The sequence below is a fragment of the Scardinius erythrophthalmus genome, assembly GCF_964197995.2.
Source record: "Scardinius erythrophthalmus genome assembly, chromosome: 4".
NCBI lineage: Eukaryota > Metazoa > Chordata > Actinopteri > Cypriniformes > Leuciscidae > Scardinius > Scardinius erythrophthalmus.
In genome coordinates this window covers 7,879,387-7,902,201 of record NC_138224.1, presented here as the reverse complement: position 1 = coordinate 7,902,201, position 22,815 = coordinate 7,879,387, and the positions used below count along the sequence as shown (strand labels likewise).

The 22,815-nt window shown below is 37.2% G+C and overlaps 1 protein-coding gene across 1 annotated transcript in view; it reads right to left on the bottom strand.

Annotated features, from left to right (window-relative positions):
- The window catches only part of ccdc136b (coiled-coil domain containing 136b), a 32,065-nt gene continuing 9,250 nt past the window's right edge, over positions 1 to 22,815 (bottom strand). Inside the window, exons 3-10 of the mRNA XM_081363313.1 lie at positions 15,670 to 15,987; positions 15,377 to 15,451; positions 11,535 to 11,831; positions 8,785 to 8,902; positions 7,779 to 8,040; positions 6,982 to 7,116; positions 4,517 to 4,631; positions 1 to 2,742 (exon numbers count right to left, since the gene is read on the bottom strand). Coding sequence (XP_081219439.1) covers positions 4,527 to 4,631; positions 6,982 to 7,116; positions 7,779 to 8,040; positions 8,785 to 8,902; positions 11,535 to 11,831; positions 15,377 to 15,451; positions 15,670 to 15,987 — 1,310 coding nt within the window. The 3' untranslated portion in view covers positions 1 to 2,742; positions 4,517 to 4,526. The remainder of the gene's footprint in view (positions 2,743 to 4,516; positions 4,632 to 6,981; positions 7,117 to 7,778; positions 8,041 to 8,784; positions 8,903 to 11,534; positions 11,832 to 15,376; positions 15,452 to 15,669; positions 15,988 to 22,815) is intronic.

Below are 22,815 nucleotides of genomic sequence, written 5' to 3'. Positions count from 1 at the left end.
GATGGGGAATTGTTTAATTTAGACTTCTCTGTGCATGCTCTTTCACATAGTGACCATAGATCTGCATTATATGACTGACAGACAAGAACGGTTTGACCTAAAAATATCAAAATTGAAACTACTGCGGAAACAAAGACACCTACATCTTGGATGCCCTTAAGGTAAGCTTTAACTATCCCTTTAAGTACACTTTATGTATATTGAAAGTGCACGCACTGTAAAATAAATTATAACCAAAAACTGGGCTTTCCAAAAAGTTATTTGCTACAATTACAAATCATACGTAACAGATAAAGAAATATTTTAGAAGAGAACATAAATGACAATGGTCTTCATATTCAACACACACACACACACAAAAAAAAATCAGTTAAGCTGCAGATTTGGACAATGCATGCGACGTCTACTGGAACAAAATTGTGACGGGAGCTAAAATCTACAACTGCTTTCTATCCCTCAACATGCAGAATCTACTGGCACGGACATGCAAATGCACAGTTTGTACATATTACATCATTTACAAGTGCTGAGTGGAAGTGTGTGAATTTTGTTTTGATGTAAAATAATGAAAAATTCATATTCCATTTCATCAAAGTAACAAACTATCCAATGCAGGGCAGGACAAATAGCAAGTTTATTTCAAAGACAAGTCACTGTGTAGCATGCACTCTTATAGAAAGTCAGCTGACCATTTATACATTGAACATTCAGTTGTGCTACCACTGAGTTCTGAGTCTATCAACGGGGTAGCAGAAAACGGCACTGGATTGACCTTGGGATACTGTAAATATTCCCAAACACTGAGACCCGGCAACAGCTAACGCCAAGTCTTAAAACCACACTACGAAGACCACTGCGACAACGCTAGTCAACTGTCTATGTCTACTATTGTTTAGTCACTTTGATACTTTGTGCTGTTAAAAAATTAGACAAAAAGACCACCTGTGTGTATACCAGAAACGATTATAGTAATAGATACAGTAAGTTTAAAGTAATAGATTCTGTTCATAACAATAGTACCTCAAGGCTCTTACCCAGAATCTCTCATGATGGATATGAGTTTAGTGGCAGTAATATTAATCTTCCTACAGGAGGGTACTTTTATAATAATCCGCATCCACACAAAGACCTCAAGATTGTGACTTCTGATGTAAAAAGCTACATTTAAGCATGTATTTTTGTCTCTTTAGTTAAACATACATAATTTAAGACAAGTTTCTTATCATCGTTACTTTTTTTGGTGAAAGGCAGTATGGAAGTTTCCGCTTCTAGCATTTTTATTAGCTAGATAATATATTCATGCTATGGATTTATGCTACAGATTGAATTGCATTGTGAGAAACGTCTACGTTGTGGTTTTCTATAAGAGATTATGACAGTAGTTCTCAACTGGTTTTCACATTACACATTAAGTGGCCATCAAACATGCTATTAAAATAGCTTTTTAAAACATGACATTTAAAAATATGTCAAACGTTAAAATGTATTAATATTAGCATGAACTGCATAGGCCCAGCAAAATGATTGCCATGATTTGGGTAGATTTACAGACTACAACAGACATTTTTAAAGGTCTTATTTAGCTTTTTTATATATTTTGCTACATTATTTTAACCGTAGGACTGTTTTTCCCTGCTGACACTTTGAAAATATAATACCTGCGACTTAATCATCAATGCAACATCAGTGGAACTACAGTAGATATGTGCTTGTTAATTACACTCATTTTAGAGTTCTCATAGTGTCCTTTTAGTGATTAGTGAACGCTTGTATAAAAATATCTATCACTCTTTAGCATCATACATCAATCTACACTCACAAAATCAATCTATACATTTCATGTGTTGGAATAAACAATTCAGATACAAAAATATCTGTGGAAAGTTTAAAATAAGTATGTTTACCTGTTGGAATAGCCTTAACTCACCTTTTTTTTTAACCAAAATTAATGTAAAAATGAGCATATAGATAAGTACTGTACCTACAGAGTTTTTGAGTTATAAACATGCTATGGATGAAAGTGAAAGAAGTTCTCAGATATTGAATCTAAACACAAACCATTCTGAAAGTACTGAGACTTCAGTACGTAATTATTACAAATGGGAAGATCCAGGAAGATTAAATAAATACTGCATGCTTCTACCTAATCAAAAAGCAATGAAGCACAAAGCAATATGCTGCATCCAAAGCGTTGATGAAGGGCGGCATCCTCTTCAGTCCCCAAGAGATCTGTTTGTTTTTGATAGCCAAAAAAGAGGTAAATTGTGCAAATGTTCTATCTAAAAGTGATAAGGCAAATTGTTTCGAGAGGACCTTTGCGATTGTCCATAAAGGAAAGAAAACAACTCATGAAATGGAAAGCGGGGAGCTAGACCAATCAGAAGCTCCTCCATTCTGACCTTTTAATTACCCACGGCATGGCATCAGTGTCTGTAGCACTACTGGTCGAAACGGATATGACTGTCTACGAAAGCAGAGCAAAGCAGTTGAGGCGGCAAACAACCAGCATCACAATGCACATCAAAAAGCATCAAGTTGTGTTCCTGTGTGACCCAGGTGCGTAATGGTTTTCAGGTCACATTGGTGGTTAAATGTAGAGTTGTGTACCATGGGCAGAGTGAGATGGTGAGGTCACTTCCTGTCCAGCCCTCAGGCCAGAGCTCTGGTGAAACTGGGAATGAGTAGAACTGCTGCTGCGGCCACAGCAACAAGCATCACCAGGTTCCAGTCTCCCTCATTATCCTGCGGTCAGTGAGAAGAAAAGAAGGACATCAGAGGGTAAAGGTCAAGAGAGGTCATATTTAAATAGTTGATATTTTTGTCCTACGATTCTTGTCTAATTATTCTTCTTTAATATTATTATATTTGTAGTATAAAATTTTGATTTTGGCCATTTAACGGTTATTGACCATATATATTTTGATATTTTAATGACATAATTTGGATTTGATATGATTTAGATTTGATATGAATATATATATATATATATATATATATATATATATATAAATTAATTAATTAAAAAAATATATATGACAATTAAAATTTTATATTTTTTATATACACATTATATAAAATTATAAAACATACAATAAAATTAGAAAAATTATATTATAATTTTATAATATATAAAAAATAATATTGGCTTATAAACGATATGGTATCAATTTTGTATAATTATATACACATTTAAAATGAAATCACAATTCAAATCCTTCTCTTCCAACTTTCTTTAACTTTAAAATCCATATACTTTTTCTAACAAACAGGCTTTGGTGTTCTAGACATTTTTCATCTAGGCGTTCACCAAAAGCAAAACACTCACCAATGTTGATGAAACTGCACAAACCAGAGCTGGGACACAATTTTTCTCTGGCTAGAATTCAGTGACTGAGGCAACAGAACTGATCTGGTTTTAATGAACCTTCTGAGGACTCGTTGTTTACTCCTAGTCATCTTCTGTTATAGCGCTGGATATGAGAGCTAAATATACCCATCCAGAAATGTGGAGAGATACAAAGCCAAGAGCAATGACCCAGTAAATACTCCAATCACTGTCACACATGTTCTCTTTTACATTCTCTATTGCTCTCTCTCCATCTGCCGTTATGAAATTGGCAGTGGAAACCACATGACTGTCCAGCTGAATCAAGGAACTGTGTAAGTGTGTGTGTGTGTGTGGCTTCGGTCGGTCCTGCTGGGCAGCAGAACTGTTGAAATCAGAGGTGTGTCATGCGTTTGGCCGGGATAATAACGCTCGTAAATCTCAGAGGATGCCTGAATATGACTTCATGCGATCTGATTTTTGATGGTGCCAAAAACATAAGAAATGCAGTGTGTCTATGATGCAAAAATTCGTCTTTACTACAAAAGCACACTAATTTGGCAATGTTCTAAGAATCATGTCAATTTCCTTTGGGCGCAGGATGTTTTTATGCAATTTTCTAGGATTCATTTTGCTCAAAGAACTGATCCTAAAGAGAGTTTTAAATGTGTTTAGGGAAGTGTTTAGGAAACCTGTTTTCAGTAAAGAATCAATGCAACTGGATAATATGATTTTCTGTCCAGTAAAGATGTTTAGGAAATAGAAAAGAAATAGAAAAAAAGAATCTTCTGTTGACAGGAATTGCTCTATTTTTGCTCTATAAGTCTAAGACTAATACATACTAATGAAAAAGTGTTTAACTAACATTAGCCTTCCTCATTCCACTTTGTAATAAGTTTTGTCCTGCAAAGTTGAGATTTACATGTCCATTTAAACGCTAGTTTTCCTTTCAGACTAGTTAAATGGAAAACTACGGTTGTGAAACAATGTGCACATCCATAAAAGGCCCTCGTAAAGAATCAGGCACTGTGTCCAATGGGAAAACAGGCTTGTTTAGCATGACAGTTATGACCATTAATTAGGGCTTATAAAAAGTGATATTTTGACCAGGATAAAGATGAGTTTCACAAAACAGGAGGGACAAAAAGGCTCATCTCTGGACTCTTAGAGAAAGAAAAGGCAAAGCCATACCTTTCCCCCTTTAGGACAAGAGCTCCTTCCAGCAGCACCATATCAGGCCCATTATTACAACCATTCCTATGAAGGGTATGGAGAGAATAGGGCACTCAGACGAAGGAGTGGAGCTCTGAGGAAAAACACAGGGGGTGCAGGGATGGAGAGGAGAAGAGGAGGAAGAGGTGGTGAGAGAAACAAAAGAAAAAAAATGACACACTCAAAATAAAGAAAATGATTACACATGGGAGGTTTGTGCACATGTGAAATTACAGGTAAATAAAACATGGAAAACAATCAAATGAAATAAAACCAAATAAAAGTAATACAGAGAGAAAGAATGAAGAGTGTGAGGATGAAAGGGAGAAAACAACCAGATAGATAGATAGATAGATAGATAGATAGATAGATAGATAGATAGATAGATAGATAGATAGATAGATAGATAGATAGATAGATAGATAGATAGATAGATAGATAGATAGATAGATAGATAGATAGATAGATAGATAGATAGATAGATAGATAGATAGATAGATAGATAGATAGATGCCAGCAGTTTATCAGGAATCATCAAATTTTTTTTGGAATTTGATATAGTGCAGTGTGTGTTGTGAGCATATGGGTGTTTATGGTATGTTTATGTTGGCGTTCAGTGGTCAGAAAGCAACAGAACGAAGCAATGAAGGACCACGGGGGAGCAGGGAGACAGGAAAATACACCGAGATTAGATACACAGCAAAGATGGTTAAACACAAAATGGAAACCTTGTGCTCGTTTTGACCCTCCGGCTGATGAACACAGAGCCAAGGTTGCCATCTTGGCATTTAAAGATCCTTGCCCACACTGCACAGCCAGCCCACTCTATTAAACCAGAGTACCGGGATAAATCTGTCAACAGCATCTGAGATATGTTGTTGAACACCATGGAAAAAAAAATTGGATTCATCTTTCAGCTTGTAAAGACAAGTTGGGAGAAAGTGTTGTACTTTTCCCCCATAGTCTTACATTGTAAGTGTTTTTGCAAACGGAAGGACAGAACAACAAACACAAAACAATACAACACAAAAAAAGAGAAAGGTGTAGGACTGTGTTTACTCTTATAGAGGGAATGAACCACTCATACCATAAAGCATCACAAATTGTAATCAAATCATTATAATATAAAACACAGAAATGGATTTTTTACCGAAACCAAGTGTAAAGTTTTCATTGCCAGAAACGAAAACCAAAAACGTTTTTGGTAATTAAATTAGGTCAATTGGGCTACTAAACTCGGTATGCTGTTTAGGGTGTTGTGTTCACATGTGATAAATCTGCCAAAAGATGCTTATCAGTTGTTCAGCTGAACAAATTTTACATATTAGTAGTCTAGCATCATTTTTGTCACGGTGAAGTGTGTTCACACTGCTGACATGAATAAATATACGCTGACATAGCGTTTACTGTACCAGGGGTATTTTTGCTTTTTCAGACGAATATTTTCAGCTGCTGAAATGATGGTAAAACATTTTAATATTTATAGTAAAAACAGCATTGCAAAATATCAAAATATGTGCACATATTGAAGTAGTTTGAGAATAAAGGACGACTGACTCAATTACGTCATTCAAAATGCTTTATGTGGTTGCTAATTTGCATGATTTCTGATTCAGTGATTTTTCTGAATGATTAAACTAAATGGGATTTTTTTTCTTCTGGAAGTTGTGATTTTGATATTCGCTAACATGTGACAGATTCTGTTGACAGAGCTCCATTCGAAGGTGGCAGAACAGTGTGAGTGAGGGATTAACCACACAATTAAAGTACAACCATGGAGGACGGATGATTGACATGGGACACGGTACTCAGACTGGACAGACTCTTTGATAGGAAAAAATCTTAATGAATTAGGATTTCTGTGGCTTGGGTTCGAAGACCTTGTTGTTAGACAGTACAGGGGTTAGAAAGACCTCTATGTCAGTGCACATTGTACACACACAAAAGCTTGATATGCTACAGTGGATCAACAAAACTAGCAAAACACATTAGCTGCTAGAGGTTTGACAAACACAAGATGTGAAAACACACGCAGCCCAGAATCAATGTTGTGTGACAGGGCAAAAAGCAACCCAAAGTGAAACATACATACTCGACCGAAAATGGCGGAGTGGTTTAGTTAGACAGGATGCGCTTTGAAAGACAGGTGCTGCTGTTAGACAGACAGTCACTTCAGCGGTGGTTGACCCCACATGCAAAACGTTAGTCATGTACAGAGCATTTTCAAACGCTGACAAACATGTAGATCGATGGAGTCATGGTGTCATTCTGTTGATAATATCTCGCCCTACTTGCTGTGTGAGTAATGTCTGTTTGTTTTCAGCATGTGTACAGTACAGTGAGTTATTTGAGGTCACATTTTTTCCCCAAGGAAGTCCACACATTCCAAAACCTTTGGGAAGAAAGTAGTGTGTTTTGATTGATGCCCCTTTACGACCCCTCACCTGAGCCTTCCTCCCAGCCAGCCGATCAAGCTCCGCCCTACAGCGCTGTAGCTCCGCCTCTAGCTCCGCCCTCTCCCTCTGGCTGCTCTCGTACAGCCCCTGCAGTTCCACAAGCTCTCCTTTTATTCCCTCACACTGAAAGATGAAAGAGAGAGATATAGAGAAATAACAAATAATACAGGATAAGTGAATAGATTCAGTGACAGGGGAGAGTTTTAGCTTGTGTGGCAAAAAGAAGTAAATTAAAAACCTTTGTTTAATCATTTCATTATTCAATAGTGGACAGACGAATCAAATTTTTTTTGTCACACTGTCAGGATATATTCAGCAATATTTCAGTCATGCTGTTGAACCACTGAAGGTAAAATAACAAATTAATACCACGACAGATGGGTTTATTTTCAACCTGACATGACTAAATTTACCCCATACTGAGAGTGGAAAATATTTTTAATAGTATTTTTTGTCATAAATTAATTTAAAAAAAGATTTTTTTTGAATATTAGATAATATCATCACAAATTATATATACTGTGTGTGTGTGTGTGTACTGTATATATATATAAATTGAACATATAATGTCTCTTTTTGGACCAGACTCTTATGTAATACAGATCAATGAGAAAGTAAAGTTAACATGAAAACTGTTCACAAAGCACAATTCTTGATTTTATCCATCAGCAAAGTGAAAATTGACAGGTGGTTATTTTGAACAACATTAACTAAAAATGACACAATAAGGTTTAAAATAGAAAATGCACACTCTAAAGTGTTATTTTGCCAAGTGGGCATGGTACCTCTCTCTGGACCTGTGATGCTCTCTCCTCGGCCTGTTTCAGCTGGTCTCGGAGGGAAAACACCTCTGAGAAGCCTCCACTCCTGCCTGTCGGGGTGACGGGCTTCCCCTCAAACGAGATGTTCTTCTGGGTATAAGCGTCCACCCAGTTTCCACCTTCTACCTCCAATGTGCTGACAAATCCCTCAGCCTTCACCTCCTTTTCTGTGTTATTTTCTCCATCGTTCTGCTCTGCTTCTAGAGCCAGGCATGAATCAGCTGAGCTGTCACGATAGAAATGGGACAAGGAAACGTTCAGGACATTTATTATAGATAGATGTACAAGCAGTGGTGCATTTTTTTTTTATCACTAATGTACTTGAACTTGTGAGCTCCTGCTGCACTTTTTCAGATTAGCTTCATATTGTGACTGTGAATGTGAATGTGTGAATGTGTGTGTGTGTACTCATACTCATCATCAAATCCTTTTCATAATTATTTATTCAAAATCAAAATACATAAAACAAATCCCATTAATTAGAAAATTAGCTCATATGCTGAAATATGTGTGTTTGGCCAGATTTGGCCAGAACTCAAATCAGACAACTTATGATATTTAAATTTTTCAAAACTTTAAAATGTTTATAATCAGCTGTTCTCACATCGGAGAGAACTTATTCTTTTGAGCTGAAACATCTAGCACTAGTTTGAAAAACATGATGGTACTGTATATTTACAGAAGCATTAGTTTAAAAAAAATCAGATAAGATCTTGATGCCTTAAAATAGTTGTGGCTCATCTCACAGCCAGTATATTTGGATTAGATGAAATACACAGTCATTAATGCTGCATGTTGCTGTGAAACACTTTCATAGCTGCTAAATAGTTTTAGTGAGAGTGTCCATTGAGACAGATTATGGCTAAATGCTTCATCGGTCACACCAGCCTTATTAACAGAGACCGCTCGCGATGCTCACTGGCTGATTTATCTTGTTTGTGTGTGACTGACAGGCCCTGTGGCCAATCACCTGGCTCGCTGCTGCTCCAGCATCTCCAGTTTCTCAGAGAGCTGCATGTTGCCATTCTTCAGAGTCTGACACTCGTCCTTCAAGGAGCGACACTCCTCAATTAGTTGGTCCACGTCACCTGTCCCATTACAACACGAGAACAGATGTCAAAGCAGAATGGGGTGAAACACTGAATACAGAATGTTAGCATATACTCTTACTATTTCTGACATTATAAATGTATGTTCAAAATTAAATACTGCAATACTACTTATTGAAGTATGCCGTACAGTATGTTTTATATTTGAATCTATTTTAAAATGTTGTTTCTTTCTGTGATGGCAAAGCTGAATTTTCAGCAGTAATTACTCCAGTCTTCAGTGTCACACGATCCTTCAGAAATCATTCTAATGCTGATTTGGTGCACAAGTAGCTTTTTTTATTATTATTATCAATGTTGAAAGAAGTTGTGCTGCTTAATATTTTTGTGGAAACCATGTTTTTTACATTTAATGTGTCCTTGCTGAATAAATGTATTAATTTAAGGGAAAAAAATGCTACTGACCCCAAACATTCAAATGCTAGTGTACATATTGATAACCACTTCAAACTATTATTTTCTACAATCCATTGTTGTCACATGACCTTCGTTGAATTGCTACTTAAGTGAGTGGTGTTAAGTCATCATGTATATTTCATCATATTTTTTTTTTTTTTTAAGTCTACATTTTTAGCAGTACAATCAAATTGTGAATCAAGAAGGAGATTGATATTGCTTCTGTTTCACTTAAAATGGAAGATTGGGCACATTGCATTGTGGGATACAGTATTCCATGCAGTGTTCTCTGCTTGCAAACTACACATTTAAAATTGATATATATATATATTAAGATATTCCATGCCTAAAAATATTTACCCAGTATACATGCTGCATACTACATAAAAAATAGGCTATCAGTAGTATAACACTTGGAACATACATAATCACTGTCCTAAGGGCCAAACTGCAAGCAATACGAAGGGTACATGTCTATGGCAGGAAAAAATTAAACATTTGACCAGACAGCTGTAAATGCACACTGAACCCTATAACTAGTCTCCATGGAAACAACCAATTCCACCCTCTCTTCCCTCTGCAGCAGTCTGACCTGTCAATCAAGAGTCATGTTTGCCTTGCACATCCCCCATGGTGCAACGTTCAACCCCCGATAGCAGTCTCTAATCTAGAAGGAATCTCACTTGTAAAAACAACTCACACGCATCTGCACTCTGTCTCTGCCAGGCCTGAGTGTGTATGTGGTGTAAATAACCATCAGAAGCGCATGTACTGATAAACAACTTCGCCTCTGCTGCATCTGACCTCAGATCAGAGTTAACATGAATGCCTCAATCACAGGCTCTGATGTGTTCGTGTTCAACACTGTTTTGCGATCAGCGTGTCTAACCCCACGGCCCCACCAGCAATCGCTGGTATGTTGTTTTTATTTCAGATCTTAATATAGTAAACTTCTAAAGCATCATGGGAGCAGAAAGCAGCCCCGGCGCCCTTAGAGGCAGAGAAAGACATCAACACTGGACAAATGGGGCTCAGTGGAGGTCCTGCACTCTGTCAGAATGTCAAACAGACACTTAGACCTTGAAAGAACCTGTAATACAATCACATTTGTCAGTGGCAATGCATACTGGGTAATATCAGAGCACTGGCAATAGGGAAGAAAGTTGATAAAATGCCTGTATCACACAACAGGGTTTATTTGCTATCAGCATCTGCCATTTATAAAGCTGCAATGAGGTTATGTGACATAAAGAAAAGTCTTGCTGGAGAAATCTCAGCTGGCTAATGCACAAAAACACAGATGAGGTCTGGAAAAAGTGACTCCATAGAGTTGTGAGAACAGAAGATTTAACTTGTCTGACTTCTAATATGTTTATATTGAGATATCCCCTAATCCTCACATAAACATTTTTGCATTTTAACATTTTAATTAAGGTATTATTTAGTATGTTTATTAAGCCCAGTGTTATTTTAGTATTATTTATATACTATTATAGTTTTTATTAATATTTTGAATTAGCTTTTGTTTTTAGATTTTCTCTGTTTTTATTTTTTTATATATATTTCTACATAGCTTTAATTAATTGTTCAGTTATGTTTCAGTATTTCAGTTTTAGTTTTATTGTACTTCAAGGCAAAATTTTTAATTTTCCTTTACACTTTACAGTAAGTATTTTAAGTTCAAGTTTTTCATCAAACATTTATATTTTATTTCAGCTTTATTTTATATTTATTTTATTGTATTTTATCTTTACTTTATCATTTATTTCTACATAGTTTTAATTTATATTTCCATTTTTCCAATAGTTTTATTGCACTACTTCATATTCAAGGCAGCATTTAAATTTTTTATTTACCGGTAAGTATTTTTCATCACGAGTGCGGGACAACCTGTCACAATCACACGAACCAACAATCCAATCAATTGACTGAATAAAGTCCCGCCCTTTTTTTCTTGTTTGAGAAGCCAATAGTGAAGAAAAGGCTATCACAACTTCCGTTTCATGTTGACTTTAACAGAATATCCCTGTCCAACCAGTTGCATCAGAAATCTCATGCTGGCCAAAAAGGCTTCACTAGTTAATTTTGCTGATCCACCAGCCAGACCAGCACCAAACCAGCACTAACCAGAATCAACTAGGCTTGAAGCTGGTATAAACTGGTCTTTTTAGAGATATCCCTATAGTTTGAGCTTGTAGTGTGGTGGGAATCAGACCTTCTCCTCCTGCTCTGCGCTGGTTCTTCATGCTGATTTCGGCCCGCAGCGTGGTCAGCTCCAGCTCGTACTCCTGCGTGGTGCCGCGCAGACGCTCCAGCTCGGCACGCACACGGCACAGTTCCTCCTGCAGCAGGGCGATGTCATTCTCCCGCTCGGCCGCCGCCTCCTCCGCCGCCTGCTGAAGCTCCTGCACTTCCTCCTGCGCCACACGCAGCTCCTCTTGAGCCTCCCACAGCTCGCTGGCCTTCTCCTCCTCAAGGCTGTCCAGCTCCTCCTGCACCGAGCGCAGCTGGCCTGTGGGTCACAAGTCGGGACAGAACAACATTTTTCAACTGAAAATTGGGTTATAAAAAGTATACGGCCTTTTATACTGCTTACTATTGTTTTAAATAGTATGTGAAACAGTATGCAACAATACACATTTTAAACAGTGGTACATTGTTGTCACATGGCATCACAACATTGAACGTTTATTTCAGCATGTGGTGTCCAGTTATTATCTTGGAAATGTTAAAAAAAAACACAATTAATAAAATAACATTTATTTCTAATCTACATTTGTGTAAAACTATCTTTAACTCCTGCAGTGTTTTTATTGTTAACTAAAATTAAAACTATTAAAAATAGTTTTTGGAAATTGAAATAAAGCTGAAATCAAATAAAATATAAATAATTGATGAAAAAAAATAAACAAATGAAAATTATAAATGTTGCCTTGGCAACTAACTAAACCAATTTAAGCACTAAAATTACTAAAAATAAAATAAATGACTGCTATATAGAAATATGTAAACTATATAAACAAAGTTTAAAAATATGAAAATTAAAGCTAATTCAAATACTTAAAGGGATACTTCACCTCTGGGAAGATGAATGTGTATTTAAAATAGGTCATTTAAGAAGAAGAAATGTGGAGAAATTTTTGAATTTGGAGCTTTCTAGACTGAGAAAAGCCAGAAAATGTATTTTTGGCTTATGTGGATGAAAGACAACAACTCCCAGAATGCACTTGCTTCGCTGCCTTAGGAGGCCACGCCTACCGGTAAGAGTGCGCAGTTGTAAACAACAAGGCTAGCCTAAGTAAGTGATGAGTTTGCCAGGGATTTAGAGACCCAAAATGTCCGGGATTCGGCTTTTGCGTTCTACAGTTGCCGTTCATCATGTTTACTGTGGCGAGCAGGACGAGGCTGACGGCCGCGGGAGAACGGCGCGAGGCCGGTGGCGTCATTACTGAGACGCGCCGGGTCTCGCATCTCTCACGGAGGAGTGGGAATTTTCTTAGCAAGGGTAAAACGCACATCAACCGATCACTTGTTTAGCGTTCATGTAAACACTACAGTCAGATTCACCGATCGGAATTAATTCAGCTAGATTGAAACGAGAGGTGTGCATGTAAACAATGAATGGCGACCGCAGAACGCAAAAGCCGAATCCCGGACATTTTTAACAGTCTCGCCCGCCGGACAAGTCCGGGAAAAGGAAGATGGTAACCCCTACTTACTCAGCTTTCTCCTATTATTCAGCTTTCTCCACAGAACAATAGCATGCTAGCTTAGCTTCCAAAGAAAGACGGCTGATACTGTGTACATTCTGTGAGTGAGATCCCACCCTCTATGGGCGGGTTGTAAACATGCGGAACAACGCCATCTACTGGCTGTAGTCTTTAGCCTCTGGACAAAAAATCCTCCGATGACGCAAAATGACGATTTTTGCGTCATCGGAGGATTTTTTTCCAGACAAAAAATACATAAATCTCTCCTCTCAGGGGGATATGAGGGTGGAAAGCATGGTAATTCGAAAATAATACAGGTTTTCTACTAATACAAAGCTTAATGCTAAATCCTGAAGTAACCCTTTAATATTGTGGGTCATCTAGATATTTAGTGTATTCAGAAAGTATGGATACTATGCACATCATACATAGTATATACTGCAGAAATAGTAGGAGTATTGTGCTATTTCTGAATATGTGTGAACTGTCAAATACTAAAATCCATGTAACATTTATATATGAACCTCTTAAAGGTGCTCTAAGCGATGTCACAAGTTTTTTAGGCTGAAACATGTTTTTGTCTAGCTGCCTGTCCCCTGAACACACTGTAAAAACACGCGGACTCTGTAGACAGCCCAGGCTCCACAAACGGCAAGAAAAACAAACTGGCCCAGCCTGGACCACGAAACATAACAAACAGTGTTCAAGCCAATAACCGACAAGAATGATTTGGGGGTGGGGGTTGAGGGGTTAGTGCGCGTGCACATGAAGGGGGGGGGTGTGGGGAGTGGAGGAGAGAGAAGCATGAAGAGGGACGTTAGCTAGAGAAGAGATGTCCTAGACAACGACAACGACTAACGTTAGAATTATAGTCTCTTGAATTTTGAGATGCTGATGTAGGGGGAGGGGACGGGATGAGGAGGAGGGAGGGTCGAGCCAGCCTCCGTTTTGTTTGACAATACAGAAGTGACGTCACCCAACATCGCTTAGAGCACCTTTAAGGGCACCAAGACCATATGAGGTCTATAATCAGCTACTTCACTGGAAAACAAGCACATCTGAAGTGAAAAATATGCCTTCATTTCATGTCTCATTACAGCAATCACTCTGCATGTCCTGTTGTTGAGTAGCAAAAAATGTCAAAACCTCTCAAACTAACCAAACAAAGCCTGAATTTTAGTCTACAGGGGCTTTTTTGAAAAACTATAATCAGCCTCTTTCTTGCAAGGCGGCAATACGGACAGGAAAGAAAAAACACAGACTGTGATTAAACCGAAAAAAAAAAACAGTTTCTCAGCTATACAGTGTGTGAATCTTATTCTGGCAGATGTTTGTTATGTTATTCATATTTGTGATTGCATTACTCATGATGGTATCTTGGCATAGCTCATGCACTTCTGCAAACGCTGGTTTACTTTGCCTCCTCACAGTTCATTTAATTTAATTACAGCGCAGCCACTGAGAGAGTGAAAGTGAGTCACTGGGGAAGAGAACAACATTTACATCACCTCTGCTTCTCCCATCTCTCCACTGCTCAAACACTCGCACCCCAAGTAGCAGTCGACCAAACAAATGGGAACAGGATGTCATGGGAACATGGGAACATTTTAAACAGTAGTATACTACACTGTCAAATTTAGAGTGACGTGTCCAATTATCATTTCTGCAACACAAAAATATAAAATAAAATATAATAAATGACACAAATGAAATAAGAAGACATGAATAAAATAAAATTAAAATTAAAAATAAATATTGCATGATAAATGAAATAAGATTGCATGATTAAAAATGACACAATAAATAAAATAAAAAAATAAAATAAAAAAAAATAAGATGAGATGACACAATAAATTAAATAAGATAACAAAATTAGAAAAATAAAATAATCAAAGTTTCCAACTAATCCATGATCGTGTCAATTGTCAAAATTCAAGCACATTGCATTGTGGTATAAAGTACTATACTGTCTATTGTGACTTGTGTCTAATGTTATTAGGGTATTTAACGCATACAAAAGTCTGCAGGTTATACATATAGTAAGAGTATTATATTTCCAAACATTGCCAATGTTTTCTATTTTTTAACACAGTACAAAAATATGAATATGTAAATGGCCTCTTCAAATCATTAGTGGTCTTGATAAAATTATAAAACAGCTAGATAAATCAAGAATGTTTATTCACTGGCATTGGACATTTTTGACATTGGACAAAAAAAACTATTTTTATTATCTGTCATATTCTAAGTTCATTTGATTTATTTGCAGTTATTAGTGTAGTTATTAGCACTGCATTTAAGATGAATACACATTTGTTTCTGTTAGTAAATGTGAGTTTCTGTTCACCTTGAAGTCTCTGGATCTGTCTCGTAAAGGTCTCGGCCTGGTGGGCGCTTGCCAGACGCTCTTCCTCCAAAAGACCTAGAAAGTCAAAGAATGACATTAAAAGAAGAGGGAAATCTCATTGGAAATGAGTAATAAGTAACTTATTTCTGGCATCTGACAATATTAAAAAGCCAAGAACGTTTGTGTGAAGACATGACTCGAGAAAGACGCGGTCAATGACAGCTGGACATGCTCAGAGGGTACTCCCGGTGATGATGTCACACCTTAAAAACAGCTTTTATTAGCATACGCACCCTGCAGCTCGTTGTAGCTCTCCTCGTGTCGTTGGGACACCTCTCTGGTCTCCTCCAGCTCCAAAAGCAGCTGCACCACCTGTGACCTCAGCACCTCCAGCTCATCTTCCTCATCCACTCCTCTTCGCTCCTCCTCCTCGTCTGCTGTCTCCTCCTTCACCTCCTTCTTCTCCGGCTCATCCTCCTGCCCCTTCTCTCCATTTCCGGCCTCCACCTCCTCCAGGTCTCTCTCCTCATTCTCCTCCAGTGACCCTCGCTCTTTGGCCGTCATTTCACTGCCTATACCCGGCCGATCCACTTTCAAGTCACACACATCGTCTGAGACAGAAAAAGATATCAATCAGTTGATCATATGTAATACTTGATTCTAAATGGTCGTTTTAAATTGTATTCAACAGTCATTTATATATATATATATATGACGGTTGAATAAACAGTATCACAGTATATTTTTCCTCAGATTAAATAAATAAAAAAATATAAAATTAAATACAAATAATAATAAAAACATGGTTATAGTGAGGCACTTACAGATTTTTTAAGGATATAAAGACAAAATGTGAAGCTTTTAACATTACAAAAGTACTTTTGTTAAAACATGTATTATTTCAGCTGTAAAGCTGTTTAAATACATTTTTACAACCGTTTAGGGTTTTTCATCATTACATTGTCATGGTGACAAATTTGTAAAATTAGATAAGTCAGTGGGGTTTTTTTCACACTAAAATCTACTTTTTGTTCACGTCTTGTGTTATAACTATTGAAACATTGGGTATGTAAAACATTTACAGATTTCCATTGGAAGATCCTCAATCAACGTGACCCAGAACTTGTTGTAATCACCATTATGCCAAAAATTATGTTGATTGAGTTTACCTTGTGCTGAACCCACAATAATCCAAAACCTCTCTGCGCTAATAATTATTTGCTCATCCAGTAAAATGACATTTAAAAGTTCCCTTGATGACATGCACATTTGGAGATGTGCAGCTATGCATGTCCCAGACCCCCACCCCCAACCTCCACCTGTCATCTCTGGTGGGGACTTACTAAATCAATCCAGTCCACCACCTTCATCTGAGGAAGCCCTTCATCACCTGCTGACCCCAGACTCTCACAGACCTCCAGACCCCCCTCAAGCAATCTAAACACCCAACCAAGGCCAAAAGTGCCTCAGCGCTAGAGGAATGTGTGCTATATTAAGGATTTAGGCCATGAATCACCCCTCTGCCTTCACCTGTTGTCTGTTCACAAACACAAAACACACACTCAGTCCTGAGAAGAAATCACAGCCTGCAGCAGCAGTGGCCCTTTCAAAGTGTGAGAGAGCCAAAGAGCCCTCTAGTGGCAGGAGAGGGTATTCACAAAGGAAAGAAAGAAAGAAAGAAAGAAAGAAAGAAAGAAAGAAAGAAAGAAAGAAAGAAAGAAAGAAAGAAAGAAAGAAAGAAAGAAAGAAAGAAAGAAAGAAAGAAAGAAAGAAAGAAAGAAAGAAAGAAAGAAAGAAAGAAATTCTTTTATTCATCAAGGATGCAACACATTGACCAAAATTGATGGTATAGACCAGGGCAGGGGTGCCCATGCTCCTGCCGATCGACTGTCCTGCACAGTTCATCTCCAACCCTAATCAAACACACCTAAAGCAAATAAAAATAGGTCTTCAGGATCACTGAAGTTGGCAAGTTGAAAATTAAAGGCAGGTGTGTATAGGGTTGGAGATGAACTGTGCAGGACAGTCGATCGGCAGGAGCAGGATTGGGCACCCCTGGTGTAGACATTTGTTACATAAACTGTAGACATTTGTTACAAAATATTTATATTTAATTAATGCTTTAATAAATGGAATAAATCAATTTAATAAATGCCGTTCATTGAACTTTCTATTCATCAAAGAATCCTGAAAAAAGTATCACAATTTCCACAAAAATATTAAGCAGCACAACTGTTTTCAACATTGATAATAATCATAAATGTTGTGATCATGTGACACTGAGGACTGGAGTAATGATGCTGAAAATTCAGCTTTGACGTCATAGGAATAAATAACATTTTAAAATATTTAAATAGAAAAGTTATTTTAATTAGTAGTAATATTTTGCAGTATTACTGATTTTACTGTATTTTTGATTAAATAAATGCAGCCTTAATTGGTGAGCATACGAGACTTCTTTCAAAAACATACATTTTGACAGGTACAAAATATTATATATAATAAGACATTAAGCCGACCCTATTTTTTGCTATGCAGAAGGAGTAGGTATAGAATAATAATAATGAAATAAATATTTTAAATAATGAATGAATGAATTATATTTCTAAGACATTAACGATTTGTGACAAACATCCCCATGTAAAGTGAGCAGCAGATCTCCTCCTGCTGTCGCTCTCCGCTCTAGTCTGTGCTAATCACCCACCGAACTAAGGAGCCAGATGGTTAAAAATAGCCCTTCTGTCCTCCTCTTCTCTCCCTTTCTTCTCTTCCATTTCTCACACACTCATTTCCTCCCTCGTTTTCCTTACCATTCACATCACCTTATTTTCATTTGCGTTATCCAAATGATCCTCCTGCTCTTTCCCGGGTCCATCCCTCTTTTCAACAGTCACCTGTTCCTCTCTTCCTAAATCTCTATCACCTCGTTCTAAACACCGTCTCTCTTCCTCCTCCAGGCTGATCTATAACTCTAGCCTTACTCTAGGTTTCTCTCACTTGCCCTCTGACCTCTGAACTCAGAGAGCCAGACCATTGGCGAGGCAATTACACACACTTAATCTCTCTTACAATCTCACTAATGCCACAAGAGCTGTGTGTGTGAGGAATCGGATATATGACTGATTCTACAACTATTTGGCACTGTTGATGACTTGAACAAAACATTAATAACATGTCCTGAAATCAAGATTTGATCGTGACATATTGTATACACCCTCAAACGCATTTTGGTATGATATGTGACGTGTGGATTTGCTTTGACAAACTCAGAACAATCTGAAGTCCACACACAGGACATGGGAGACAGTCGGCCACGCCAGACCTGACTAGACGATTCATCTCTCTGATCCTCTTAGATCAGATGTCTTTGTAGGATTAACGGAATCTGTCGGTGCGGAAAATGAATTGTCTTGCCAGCAACTCCTCCCCCTCCATTCCTCAGACTTTCTTTCTCTCATTCACTCTCTATTTTTCTCTTTTCCTCTGGTTGGTTTTCTCTCATTTCCCTCTCTCTTCCTGAATGATATTTATCCCACTGTAATGAGCCCTGTACTGTATTATTGATCATGCTTTGCAGATTAAAGTCTTTCAAACATCTATCAAATAATAATGAACCAGTGAGGAAACTCACTCACACTCACACACACACACACACACACACACACACACAGGCAGAAGCAGCAGCACAAGCAGGGTCTTGAGCTCACAGGATTACAGGCAGCTTTGATAGCACCAAATCAGCTTTCTCCAGTGTATCTGAGCTATGAATTATTCTGTGGGGACAGAAAATTACTTTTACATGCACACAGACATCCGGATACATCACTGGATATAGGTAACACAAATCACAATCATGAAGCATCCCTAAGGACGGATAAGGCCATGTAGTTACACAACAGTAGCCTCTGTGGTTTTCAAAATAACTAGAACAAAGCAGTTTAATCAGTCTATGATCTTTGATACAGAACTTATAGTTAAAACTATCTCTCTCTCTGAACATATATATATCCCGTTTTAAAATTTAAAGGGGTTTTATAATGAAATTTCGATCGCTGAAGATGGAATATGGTCATAAAACTAAATTATATATATTAAAAAATATTTTAAAAAATATTTAAAATGATAAAACAAGTGATTTTGTGTAAGAAACCTTGGCTTTATAATCGTTATATTATAATTATTTTTAAATTATATTAAAATTGTATAAATACATGACACATTTAACTGTATACTGCATCACAAAAGTACATTCAACTCCATATTAAATAGCACAATCTAACACTAAGAATGCAAAACACATGTGGACTGAACCTATTTTCTCTTGTAAAAACATCATGCTCCATATGTGCCTGACAGAACAGAGGCCTCACTTCCTGTTGAACTCAGATTCTTGTGATTTCACTTGTGCATAATGATTCCTAATGGAAACAGCCCAATAATAGGCCTCTTTGTTCTAATAGACATAGTTAGAATAGTTTAAGTGAATGCGAGAGTCCCGTTCCTTAATTTTTGTCATTTTGCCGATTATAATTTCATGATGCTTTCTGCCGTTGCAATAAATAAATGAGAAATGCCATTAAAATGAGACTCTGACATTCACTTACTAAACAACTGACACAATTCATTTGAAAATGAGCACTTGGTGCTTTGGAGATAACAATCAAAATTAAACGATTTCATTTCAGACCATGACCGGAAGGCCATATTAGGTAAATCTTAATATCATGAGTGGCATTAAATGTTGACGCGCAAAGAGTTCCATCACGATCGTGACACACACAAACACAAATATAGCTCTCGTCTAGTTCTCATGAGCTCAGAGAATTAATTTCATTCCAATCACAAGCATAGCTTTGGGATCAGCCTGTGGCACTGGCAGAAATCCAGAGTAATTATTGTTATTTGATGTTGATGATGTGTGATTGATGCAGTTTTCATAACAAAAACAACATCAATCAGAAACTATATATTACGTAATTCCTTTTTAGTCACTTTCATTCTCTCCTTTCTTTTTATTGTTTTAGCGCAATTTTCCACCGGACAAAATTGCGATTGTTAACTCATGATTTCTGTTCTGTGCGTCTGTGCGCACCAATCTTGCACTTCTATCTACTCCTCAACCAGACCACCTAGACACTTCGGGTTTTCGGCATTATGTTAAGGAAGGTCTAATCTCGGGAACGCACAAAAAAAATCCAGGAAAAGATTTACTATCTCTTAGTGTTGTGATCCCATGACGTCAGAAAATTGCGCTAAAACACTCACTGAGTTTTTATTACTTGTTTTTAAACATAAGTATTTTTGATTATGTTATCTCCTTTATACTGAAATATCAATAATACTATCAATACTGTCAACAGCCAATCAGAGTGGTATGATCTCAATGAGGGAGGGGCAAGTACAACTATATGCATTTGCAACTGTTTATGAGAAAGAAAAATATTTCAGGGCAAAACTGCAGGGGTAAACTAAACTAAACTAAACTAAAATAAAATAAAATAAAAAAAAATACAAATAAAATTAAAAAAAAAAAAAATATATATATATATATATATATATATATATATATATATATATATATATATATATAAAAAAAAAAATTTTTTTTTTCATTCATTCATTCAAAAAAATTACAAAAAAATTCATTCATTTCAAATGTAACAAGTTTTTGACTGTGTACATCAATAATTATTATTTAAATGCTTTTTCATCATAAAAGCAGCATGTAAATACATTATTATAGTCTCATATGCATGTTATCATAGGCCAGGTTTACAATGCAACACTCAATTTAATTTTATATGTAACAGGGGGGTCACCACTCCATCTCTTCTTTCAGGGTGTTTGGCCTAACATTTCACAAACACTTTCAGTCCATGACCAGCCCGTGTCTGGCTAAAATCCAGATGGTGACATCAGTTTCCTGTTTATAGCGCTGCTTTCACTCTCAATGCTAGACCAGGGTAACACTACACTGACCTTAACCTTAAAACAAATACATCCTTTTCAGCCTTTTAGTCTCAAGCTATCCATCAAATCCTAAAATAACATTTAAACGATTAATTTAATGCAGTCTGTCGCCATCATGTGAGCCACAATGAAAATCAGAGTCTAAACATCATTAATAAGCTCAGCACAGCTCTGAGAAGAGGAAAGATGATGGACAGAGTCACAATGGCCCCTGGGAAATCAAGGAGCAAACACCTTCCACACACATACATTCACAAAACACAAAGACTAACCTACAAAACTAGATACTTGCACACACACTTAACCATGCAAGGCATTTTCTACTTAAATTGCATTCCTCCTCATTACTAAAGCATGACTGCAATGCAGTGAGCTAGTGAGCTGTTTTTCCATAGTTAACATCAGCCAAAAACAAGTAGGCTACTGCTGCTGCAGTGTTGTGCAAAGTCTAAAGTTTTCTGTAATGGAGCAAAAGTCACACTTGTCGATGTTAAACAGCTGCTCGTGAAGTCAAGCGAGCTCCCAGATCGTTTGTTGCAGGGTTTTGACTGAGGGAAGTGATGCGGTCGGTGTTTGGTGTCGTATAAGCCTGCAGTAAACCACAGGATAAGTATAGCAACGTCTCTGCAAAAAGGACCTAGACTGAGCTGGCTAAACAGTGCCTGTTGGTTATTAAACTGACAGCTCTGGTGAAAAACAGATGCATGTGAAAGGGGTCTATAACAGTCACTGTCACTTACTTTCTTCTGTGGAACACAAAAGAAGATGTTTTGAAGAATGTCCATGCTGCTATTTTCCATATAATAAAAGTGAATGGTAACAGGGTTTTTTTTTTTTTCATTATACAATTTAATTTTTTTCATTCCTTGTCACACTTGTGCATTAAAGGTGGTATCAGTGATTTCAGGCCCAAAAATATTTTATCACATTCATCTAATCTTTCCTAACGATCCGCTAGCTGCCCGCCCCATAAGCATGCCGTAAAAAAAACGCGTCTCTGTAGGCAGCCTAGGCTCTGAGATCTGCACACAAAAACAAATGGTTTAGCCAAACACTCAAAACCAAAACAAATAGTGTTCCAACCAATCACCGACAGGGGGAGGGTGTTGTGAGGTTTTGAGCCAGCTTTTTCTTCAGCTCTGACTTCGCGTGCAGCCGTGCACGAGCACAAAACCTCACAACACCCTCCCCCTGTCGGTGATTGGTCATAACACAAAAAATATTTTTGGGCCTGAAATCACTGATACCACCTTTAAGGGGCTAAAGGTATTACGTAATATGTGTTATGTCATGAATTTCAATTAGCTCCTCAAGTTAACTGCCTAGGGGTGGGCAATATGATCCAAATGTTAACCCTGTCATTAGTATGCATCACTTAATCATGACAATTGATATTATACTTCACCAAATCATTGGAAGAAATGTTATAGATGAACAAAACCGTTTCATAATCCTTGACATCCACATAC